General features: G+C 44.5%; 3 protein-coding genes across 8 annotated transcripts in view; 1 reads left to right on the top strand and 2 right to left on the bottom strand.

The window, feature by feature from the left end:
• eml5 (EMAP like 5) overlaps window positions 1-4,440 on the bottom strand; it is a 23,542-nt gene extending 19,102 nt beyond the window's left edge. For 2 of the 4 annotated variants that reach the window (XR_008693761.1, XM_055506041.1), the window contains exons 1-2: window positions 3,906-4,440; window positions 1-154 (exon numbers count right to left, since the gene is read on the bottom strand). The exon at window positions 1-154 is cut by the window's left edge and continues 6 nt beyond it. Coding sequence is in view for 3 of the 4 variants with exons in the window: in XM_055506041.1 (XP_055362016.1) it covers window positions 1-154; window positions 3,906-4,102 (351 nt within the window). In the remaining variant the exon portion in view is untranslated. The remainder of the gene's footprint in view (window positions 155-3,905) is intronic. The other 2 variants (XM_029139223.2, XM_029139225.2) reach the window with 1 other exon arrangement.
• A 407-nt stretch (window positions 4,441-4,847) lies between these two features.
• ttc8 (tetratricopeptide repeat domain 8) lies at window positions 4,848-8,851 on the top strand. Of its 2 annotated transcripts, none has more exons than XM_029140145.3 (14): window positions 4,848-5,062; window positions 5,490-5,610; window positions 5,692-5,755; window positions 5,865-6,024; window positions 6,158-6,247; window positions 6,329-6,373; window positions 6,457-6,542; window positions 6,622-6,709; window positions 6,818-6,928; window positions 7,021-7,160; window positions 7,264-7,438; window positions 7,566-7,688; window positions 7,998-8,081; window positions 8,161-8,851. In XM_029140145.3, the coding sequence occupies exons 1-14, from the start codon at window positions 4,949-4,951 to the stop codon at window positions 8,275-8,277; spliced, it is 1,518 nt and encodes a 505-aa protein (XP_028995978.1). In that variant the 5' UTR covers window positions 4,848-4,948; the 3' UTR covers window positions 8,278-8,851. The 2 variants fall into 2 exon arrangements, with proteins under 2 accessions (XP_028995978.1, XP_055362024.1); XM_055506049.1 differs by lacking the exon at window positions 4,848-5,062 and adding an exon at window positions 5,345-5,364.
• On the bottom strand, window positions 8,680-10,550 carry LOC114849096 (CD209 antigen-like). 2 transcript variants are annotated; one of them, XM_029140168.3, is made up of 6 exons: window positions 10,415-10,550; window positions 10,064-10,177; window positions 9,572-9,823; window positions 9,329-9,492; window positions 9,081-9,217; window positions 8,680-8,990 (listed from the first exon to the last, which is right to left on the bottom strand). In XM_029140168.3, the coding sequence occupies exons 1-6, from the start codon at window positions 10,521-10,523 to the stop codon at window positions 8,846-8,848; spliced, it is 921 nt and encodes a 306-aa protein (XP_028996001.1). In that variant the 5' UTR covers window positions 10,524-10,550; the 3' UTR covers window positions 8,680-8,845. The 2 variants fall into 2 exon arrangements, with proteins under 2 accessions (XP_028996001.1, XP_028996002.1); XM_029140169.3 differs by having other exon boundaries at window positions 8,858-8,990; window positions 9,062-9,217.
• Between the last annotated feature and the right edge of the window lie 27 nt (window positions 10,551-10,577).

Genomic DNA, 10,577 nt, shown 5'->3' with positions numbered 1-10,577 from the left:
CTCGAGGTCGAAGGCCAGGCAGGCGATGCCGTGCGTGTGCACGTCCTTGAGGATGGACACGGTCTGCACGGTGTAGGAGTCCCACACGCAGATGTACGGCTCCTTTCCCACCTGCCCCGTCGCCACCAGCACGCGCTCCGGATGCAGCGCTAAGCTGTGCAGACACAGGAGAGCAAACATCTGCTTACACTTCACCTTGTTCATGTGGGGTTTCCTATCGGCAGGCACACGCTCAGGACGCCGTTACATAACCACACACATGCACACACGCATACATGCATGCATGCACACACGCACGCACACACACACACGCGCGCACGCACGCACGCACGCACGCACGCACGCACACACACACACACACACACACACACACACACACACACACACAGTGCGAGGCAGGAACTCCCTCCCTCGGCTCCGCCCCTCGCCTCAGCACCTGCCACTCATGTTCCGGCCTGAGTGATTCACTGGGCGAGTCTTCCTCCTGCCCTATATTTCGTGCAGCGACAGAGCTCCCGTTATTATAATCGTGCTGCTTGTTTCGCCAGCTGCTCTCCAGAATCTGTAATCCTGCCGTGTGTGGAGCCCGCGGACCGGCGTCGTGGACCCACTCACGGCGAACACGACCCCGTCGCACGTTTGCCTGGTCCTGTGTGGTCCAAACCCGGCCCGTTCTGTGTCTGCATTCAGGCGCTGTAGCCCAGATGTGAGCGACCGGACCCGTCTGGACCTGCTGCTTCCGTCCTGACCCTCTTCTCTGGCTTCTTTGTCGAACCTCGCACAATTTCCCATCTTGCTTTTTTTTACGAATTACATAATAAGGACAAAGTGGTTAAAAATAGCTCTCAGAGAAAGAGAAAGATGAATTGAACACTTGGAGACGCCGACAGACACATAAATATTGTACAGGGCAGTTTGCTTTGACATCTGAATGACACAATATTAATTCCAGCTCGAAAGTATCTGCTGGTTAAACGCTCTTAGTCTGAACCTTAGCTGTGTTTTGGTGTCATATCCTTCCAGGCTTTAATTCGTGTGGGATGTTTATGTTGCTGCTTGTTTTTTTCCACTACAGCGAGATCCCCGTTTCGCTTACATTTCTGTCGCTGCTAATGATTCAGCCTGCAGAGCGTCTCCACGGTTCTGCTGTTTCATATAGACTACGGCTGTTTGATGTGATTGTCCTCCATCTGCCAGGAGCTGTAGAGCAAATCTAGCTAAATACCGCAGCAATTAACAGCTTTACTCCCAAACTAACAGCCCGAGGAGATGATTGCTGAGGGAAAAGAAGCAAAGATGGAGCATGAAGAAGAGGCCGAGACCAGCGAAGCCTCATGAAAGGGTCCGGAATTCATATTTGCCCTCAGATCTGCTATAAAACACAATAGACAATTACAATTACAGCAAATGATGAGCGAAGCCGCTGATTCACATTGTCTCTTCTGTCTGATTCTTTCTACAGTGGAGTTGAAATATGCAGAGTTTGACACAGAACAGTTAATTGCAGACTTCATGAAGCGGTGCCTGTGCACCAGGTGCTCCGAACCAGGATTGCTGGAAGAATAGAAGGCAGCATGCGTGCGTAATGGTTTTCTGCTTAATTAGCGATGCTGAACGAGAAAAGACTCGGAGCTGGTTTCTGGTTGAACAAGCCATCATGTCACACAAGCACACACACTAACAGTTCCATCCTCAAATACTAGCGGGCCACACGCTCTGTAATTCTTTAAAAATGTTCTATATGGATCAGGTCAGATGAAGCTACTGTATAATTATTAATTCATCATTTAACATTAATGAACGAATCAATATTAATACACGTATGCAGTGGTTGCTGACTTCTAAAAACACGACACTAACGCAGAGTGGGGCTAACGTGATAATAGCTGAGCATGTGGAGCCCTGTGCTGCTCATTTGTGTAAAATATTCATAACACCACTCCAAACACTCATGTGGTCGAGGGCATTTTTGAAAGATTGCAGCAATAACAATAGCAAATCACGCCACTGTGTTAAGTGACTACACCCCATAGGGTCCTAAATGGGATGTGCTCTTTATGACATTCTGCCTGTCATCTAAAACTGAGGCGTGGTGATAGCGCTGGAGCACAGGAGCCCATTGAATCGTACTGTGAACGCGGGTGACGGCAGCTGTGACTCTACGCGAGGCAGCAACTGTCCATTCAGCATTAAACAAAGGAAGACGAACGCGGGCGATGTGAATCACATCTATTAGCTCTCGTGACTGTCAGCCATAATTGGCCAAATGCATTCCCACACCCACCTAATCAGCATCATCTGCTAACATGCCACGCTTCAATTTGAGCAATTGTGATGTTGCTGGAGCTCAGTCGTTCTGTCTTGTGTGTAGAAACAAATGTGATTGTGGCTTGTGCTTCAGACTTCAATATGAGTTTCATACACATTTAGTTCATACTAAAGATGCTTCCACTACAATGCTTCAAAGTGAACTGTGTTTGACTATTGCATATTAATTTATTCTCTGTCTTTCTACGTTATTGCCCAATAACCTTTTTATGACATATTCTTAAAAAGCATTGCTAAACTCAGCACTGAGCAGCTGCATCAGGCAAAGCTCAGCCTCACATTCATGTGAAAAGCTGCATATTAGCTCCTCCACATCAGACCGCAGGACCGCTTAAAATGGCTCTGAGGAAACAACCAAGACCGAGCAGCAAGGGCAGCAGTTAACTGGTGAAATGAAACACCTATTTATACGTGTCCTTCACTCAGTCACAACAGGGAAAAGACAAGGGTGCAACGTGGAGAACCGAGAACGAAAGAGAGAACGAGCACAGAATCGTCTGAGGGGCTGCATCTGTTCCACATGACTTAGTGCAACGTGAGAGCAGACTGACAGATCCACAGAACTGAACCTGTGGAGGACTGCTCGTCATGGCTCAGTGCACGTCTGGATGAGCGGCACCGCTCTCGGATCCGGGTTTATGACTGTGATTATGCCTTGGTCTGTACAGTACCAACAATGACGAGGACAAGAAACGAATGCGTTTTGTGTCTACTGAGGAGAACAAAACATGCACAGATCCCAAATCCAAACGAATGCAGCGCTTCTGCAAGTTCTACATGAAATGTTCATGTGCAGTTTATTCAGTGATTGGTGCGTGGAGCCATTTGAACTCCTCGCTCAGAGGGCAGCGTGGGGTTAGCACGTCTATTGTCCAATTAATAATGGAGCAGGAGCCCAGATGACTAGCGACACAGTATATAATGCTAGTGATCTCCAGGCCAACACACACACACACACACACACACACACACACACACACACACACACACACACACACACACACACACACCTGTCAACACAAGTGAGGCATCGGACACAGGCCGCTGCCGGGCATCACGTTTAAAAACGGGACACACTGAACCATTCCTGTGCTGAGTTCAATCACAGAACAGCTGTTCTGCCGTCACTGGAAACGCAGGAGTTATTACTGACTACAGGGAGGAGTCCAGATTCTAGGTTCTCTTCCAGGGCAGCTATGAGTTATGTCGCTCGCCACAAAACCACAGCAGATCATATTATTAATACAGGTATGACTGACCAGCCCTGGTGAAACAGCACTGCAGCTTTGTACCTATAAGAAGTGGAGACACCACCCTTCGATCTGGGGGAGCGGTTGGCTGTCTGCTCTGCCGGAGTGTCCTTGAGCAAGACAACAAACCCGCCCTGACTAGATGCTGCTGTGTAGGCGTGTGCTGAGTTGAGCCCCCCGTGGAGCCCTCCCCAAAACATAATATCACATTACACGAGACGCCGCCGCCACCACCACCCACACCGACAACCCGGCACTGCCCATTCATTTTCGCCCCGGTGCTGTCCGGGGTGCTGAAACTAACTGTCATCCGTGTTGTTACGCTACCTGATTACGTCATCGTTGTGTCCCAGGTAAAATTTCTGCTTGTGCTCCCGGGTGTTGTACACAACTCCTACCCCGGCGACAAAATAGACAATTTCCTTGGCGGCGGTGTAGTACAGGTTGTTGCGGCACTGATGTCCCCGGTATCCGTACACCCACTCCAGTCTCAGGTGGCAGTTAGGAGCAGTTCTGTCAGCCATGTCCGCACTTCCGTGTGTGTCTCTCTGTCGCTATCACGAAGGTTTTGTGATACAGTTGCATTCACCAAAAAGGATTTATTTTAAGCCCATGTGTTACTAGTTCCGTTGGATTTCCATCGGTCCAGGGAGGGCGCTGAAATGAGTCATTTTTGTGAATTAATATCCCGATTCTGTGATGAGATGCACCTCCGGTCCGTATTTAGGTAGCAGCTTCCTAAGCCGTGGGGCTCATTGTGAGGGTCTCCTGTACTTCTGCAGCCCCGGGCTCGCGGTCCTCTTCGACACAGGTCAAATCTCCTGTCAAATCCTACAAAGATGGAGCTGCGCTGTTATTCGGTAAGCCCCGCCCCCACGGTGACGGATTCGACTGTCGTCCAGTCAGATGCTTGCACTCATTCCCGGGGGGAAAAAAACAGGAGCAGACAACTACGTCACGACTCAGGCACACGATTTCAGCGGGGTATCGCAGACTTTTATAAAAAACAGAATTAAACTAGTCTATTTTAATTAGACTGTGCAAATATATCAGAATACAACGTATTCTATAAATTATTAATGTAGAAGTTTAAATATTTTTGTAATAATAATTGACAAAATGCTAGAATAGAATGAATCTAAAGGCACACATATATACAACATAGCATACAACACATAAAACAAAACACAACTACTCACTTTCTCTTAATTTATGACATTTTAATTTAATGTTACTGAAGGAAGCTACGACAGCAAACACCCGCCCCCTTCGCTGTTGCTTAGCAACAGAGGAAGCCACTATCATCTCCAGCTTAGCTTGCGAGCGTGCTAACCGATTTATTTAGCGCTGACTTGCTCTCGACCAAAGCAATGGAGGTGACGATGGACCCGTTGTTTCTGGCGTGGAGCTATTTCAGGAGAAGAAAACTTCAACAATGTTCAGATATTTGTTCAAAAATATTGCAAGACAGTCCATACGACCAGGTACTGTCATGTCATTAGCTGGACTAGCTTAGCATGCTAGCGATTAGAAAAGCTTGCTAACCACTGCTAACACGCGCTGTCTGTACAAAGTAGTGCATAATCCTAATTAGCCAAGTATAAATTTAATGTATTAGTGCTAAGGTGACTGGTTTGACTCCTTTTATCTGTACTAATGAAACATAACCGCACCTGGGTATTACGTTGCATTCTTTTTTCATATCTCATTATTCTCGTCAACTTTCTTCTTTCTTCACTAACTCACTGCATGCTGTCTTAAGGACTCCTCCTTGTTTTTATCGGAGGTAAACGTTACTGTAGTATGTTTCTTTTTTTAAATGTATGACATGAGGATAGTTCAACAAAGTGCAGGGTTTGGTTGGAACAAATGATGCATCTTACAAGTTTTAACCATGTGGGTGTTTTACAGGCTGCATGGAGCTTGAAAACCTGTGCCCTTACAGAGATGGTATACATTGATGAAGTTGAGGTCGACCAGGAGGGGATTGCTGAAATGATGCTAGATGAGAGTTCTATTGCTCAAGTTGCACGTAAGCATCGAGGCTTCTGAGTGATGTATTGAGGATTTTTTGTTGGATACATCAGTTAGACATGACTTGTATTCAATCTAGGCCCTGGAACATCACTGAGACTACCTGGAACAAGCCAGGGTGGAGGGCCAACACCAGCTGTCAGGTATTGTTATTGTAATGGAATACTGCTTGTATCATGTTTTAAATTCTTACCACTGATGGTGATTGTAACATTTAAAGGTACTAATATGTGTTTCTTTGCTAAATTGTAGGCCTATGACACAATCAGGACGTCCTATCACTGGGTTTGTGAGACCTACTACCCAATCGGGCCGTCCTGGGACAATGGAGCAGGCCATCAAAACACCCCGGACTGCCAGCACAGCTCGCCCTGTCACTAGTGCTTCTGGTAGATTCATTCGTCTTGGAACAGTGAGTAAATATATCTGAAAAGTTGTTGTGAGTCTATATGTTTAGAATTTCATTGTGTTCCTTCTTGTAATGTTGCTAACACTCTAGTCACTGAAATCTATTGTAGTGATATTTTCTTCCACTCTTTCTCCAGGCTTCAATGTTAACTAACCCAGATGGTCCATTTATCAATTTGTCAAGATTAAATCTTGCAAAGTATTCTCAGAAGCCTAATTTATCCAGGGTAAGACTGAGACTTGGTTGGTCATTAGAGATAATAGTTTTTTTTCCAAAATGTCATGTAACCATTCTTATCTTTCATCAGACACTATTTGAGTACATCTTCCATCATGAAAATGATGTAAAAAATGTAAGTGCTGCATCTTCCTAACACTGGCGTTTCATTGTGAGATTGCTGAGTGTTTCAACAAAAACATATTGTTTCTTCATCAGGCCCTTGATTTGGCTGCTCAAGCTACTGAACATGCACAGTTCAAAGACTGGTGGTGGAAAGTACAGCTGGGAAAATGTTATTACAGGCAAAAAACCAGTACATTACTTAGAGTAAGTTTTTATTGTTAAAAGTTGAACTGTATTAATTTAGTTTTTTCATTGCAGACTTGGTTTATATCGAGAAGCAGAAAAACAGTTTCGGTCGGCTCTCAACCATCAAGAGATGGTTGATACGTATCTCTACCTTGCAAAGGTATTAAATAATATTAATTAATTATTAATATTAAATAAAACTTCTCAATAGAATTAATTATATATAATATTTTTAACTTACACCATAGAAAAATTTTTTTTCTCTTAGGTTTATCAGCGTCTGGATCAACCTATAACAGCACTCAACCTTTTTAAGCAAGGCTTGGACCACTTTCCTGGACAAGTCACTCTTCTAACCGGAATTGCACGTATACATGAGGTAAAGTATGCCACCGTTGTTTTTGTCTAGACTGTTCACTTTAGAGATAAGACTTAATCGCATGAGGTGTCTTTATTGTGACTTTGTCACAGGAGATGAACAACATTTCATCAGCCACAGAGTACTACAAAGATGTCCTGAAGCAGGACAACACTCACGTGGAGGCGATTGCCTGTATAGGAAGCAATCACTTCTACACTGATCAGCCTGAGATTGCCCTGAGGTTCTACAGGTCATACTGGCTTTTATCTATGACTTATGTAATGCAATATTGTAGTACTCTTGATACAAAGCTATATTCCATCTGTGAATCAATAAGCTTTCCTCTTTGCTAGACGGCTGCTCCAGATGGGGGTGTACAACTGCCAGCTGTATAACAACCTGGGCCTGTGCTGCTTCTATGCGCAGCAGTACGACATGACTCTGTCCTCATTTGAAAGGGCTCTGAACCTGGTGGCCAATGATGAAGAACAGGCCGATGTCTGGTACAATATAGGACACGTGGCTGTGGTGGGTCAACAGTCCCAGGAAGCCTCACATAATGAATGTCTCAAAATAAATTCAATATCAAATGGCACAAAACAGAAGCTTACAAGATCCTAACAGAAGCTAAAGTCCATGTGTTCTGTCTTTATAGGGTATAGGAGACCTGACACTGGCCTACCAGTGTTTCAAACTGGCTTTGGCTTTCAACAATGACCACGCTGAGGCATACAACAACTTGGCTGTACTGGAGCTGCGCAAAGGTCGCATTGAACAGGTGAAAAGACCTTTTAGCCACTGAATTAAGACTGCAAATAATATTACTTTCATTTGGAACTAATCAGTTCAAAACCTTGGATCTTATGTCAAACTCCACACACCTGTTATATAAAATATAGTAGTATATAGTTGCAGCGTTACAGTGGTAAACATTTTCATTCACATCCTGTAACTCCAGTAATCATTGACGGCTCCTGTATAGATGCTACTTGCTCCTGACTATAGGAAGCCGTTTTGAAGGCTGTATTGTATGTAAACTGGGTGGGGATGTTATGCTGCTGACTGATGTCCCTGTGTTTTCATGCAGTCCAAAGCCTTCCTTCAGACTGCTGCATCGCTGGCTCCTCACATGTATGAGCCGCACTTTAACCTTTCCATTCTCTCTGAAAAGGTAATCGTTTCAACAAAACATCTCCAAATATTGTCGATTTGCTTTGAACATTGTTGGTGATACAGTTTGCTGTTTTCAGATCGGTGACCTTCAGAGCAGCTACACTGCAGCCCAAAAGTCTGAGGACGCCTTTCCTGAGCATGTGGACACTCAGCAGCTTCTGAAACAACTCCGGCAGCACTTTGCGGTGCTGTAAGTGGATGTGGTATGTGGGGTAGGTTGCCAGGTCAGTAGGAAAACAGGTCACCTCATGGACAATAGTATGGTTTAGTGATATGTGGAAATACACCAAATCACTCTCAGTTTATTAGGCACACCTGAAACCATGTGTTTTATTGCACTGGAGACGAAAATGTGAAGATCAAATAGAGGAAGCACAAATTCTGCACATTAGTGTTGAATGTCAGTTCTTCCTATGATACGTCACTCTCTGTTTAACCAAGTGGAGTCATGGTTTTCCCACATGTCTCTTCACCTTTCACAGTTTTCATTCAGTTCTCCTGGGAAACTGTCACTTAACATATCATGGAATGAGCAGTTGATGTAAAGATACGTGTTTTCAAGATGGTCTATAAATCTATATAATAGTAAAAACATAACTATGGAAATGGGAAAGTTAAAGATGTATTTATTACAGTAAACTATTGCTAAGATTTTAATACATTGTGTTTACTTTTCTAGATATTTTTTTAGTCTTAAATAATGTTAAATGTTTGTGATAATAAACAGATACTTCATTGAAAATTAAAAACAAAACATTAACTTCAAGATCTTGGTTCCATTTCACAAATCCATTTCAGCGAATACCCACACGGAGCGTCGTTCCAGGTCCTAAACGGGTTCTCTTTGGGATACGTAGCTGCACAGTCCTCCTCACCCTGGTTGTTGGGTTCCCCAAAGTTCCAGTACCTGAAGGAAATGATGGATTACTTTGTTGAGCAACGTGTGCTTGTATTTTAAAAAAGTAAATAGTTACACACGTGTAATTCTAACATTCACCCCTCAGTCAGCAGGGATCCGTCCAGCCACCTCCACGTCCCTTCCTCCTCCACATCTCTCAGTCCAATCCAAAAGCCAGTGAGATGTGTGTGTCTTATAGGGATGTGATACGTGTTGATGAGGTCATGTACTGCCAGCTAATGACACAAACACACCCGCTTTGTTCTCACGTGACCTCTTTTCCCGCTCACTAATGATCCACATGGTTTTCGTCCAGAAACGTAACTGTAAAGAGGAGTGAGTCTTACGTGTTTTTCCCTGGTATCTGTCACCACCAAGTCGCCTCCTTGCTTCTTGCAGAAGGTTCGAGCGTCCTGCCAGGATCTACGTGGAAGAGCATCAGAGAACGCCAAGTAGTAACACTGTGAGTTGGCGAACGTCCATCCAGGTAAACAGTGTCTGCAGCCCTCCGCTGTGGCCAGAGAACATGAAAGCATTACTTTCACAGTCACAGTGATTGAGGAGGTGATACTGTGAGAACAAGCCCTCACTAATTAACGGTACGTGGGACGACAACATAGCGATGTCCACTTTGAGTTTGTCGGCCTGCTTCTCGTATTCTTTGCCTCGTGACTGCTGGTGTTCCAGCTCCCACTTGGTGACCTTCTGCTCGTTCAGCTCCTTTGACAGCTGCCTCCTGACTTCATCCCTGCTTTGAATGGCAGCGCTGTAAACTCCCTGCAGATTGGCCAGCTCACTGGTGATGTCGCTTATCGTGCGGTGCCCATCTCTAAGTTGTCTGTCTGTCAGACATACAGCAGGGTTATTAACGTAACCACTGAAGAGAGCCTGTGTGGATACTGTACCGAGTATAGAGGAGCATAGAGAATGTTTGTAGGTTTAACATAGCTAATATTTGTGTTAGCCTAATAAATGGATTATTAAATCTGTGGGCTGTAAATCAGAGAAATTGAGGCCAAATGGTGTCTGATCAGTTGAGTGGTGGTGTTTATAACAGCTTGATAGGCTGCACAGTGACTTACAATAGACTCCAAGGCCAATGTCGGTTGATAGCAGGAGTAAGGCCAGCACTGTCAAGCTCACTGCTACAGATCTACTCTGGATTCTGGATCCGAGTCTCAAAATGGACACGGACGCTACACAGAGGTGGAGAATCAGTGCAAAGACCTGACTAGTTCTCAAATACTTAGATAGTTTTAACTTGCACAGGTTTAAGATTATAATGATAAGAAATGATGATTACTGCAGTAGTAAACGTAAGCATACATTTAATAACTTCAAGTTCAAGGATACATGACAAAGTATTCAGTACAGTCGACATAATCCACAGACATGAACACATTCAGGTTCCTGCTCATGTTTATTTACGGTACCTTGTTGATTTTCCTGATTTGAGTGCAGAGAATATTCATCTATGTCGTCAAAGTCCTCCTGACAAACCAGTTTGTCGTAAGTGCCGCCTAAACCTCCGTTATCTTCCATTCTGAGTGTTGAGGTGAACGCGAGCTGATGGACTTGTGCTGAAGGGATTGTTTG

Source organism: Betta splendens, chromosome 22, assembly GCF_900634795.4.
Source record: "Betta splendens chromosome 22, fBetSpl5.4, whole genome shotgun sequence".
NCBI classification, from domain to species: domain Eukaryota; kingdom Metazoa; phylum Chordata; class Actinopteri; order Anabantiformes; family Osphronemidae; genus Betta; species Betta splendens.
The sequence above is the reverse complement of the archived record's forward strand: the minus strand, read 5'-3'. Positions and strand labels throughout refer to the sequence as shown.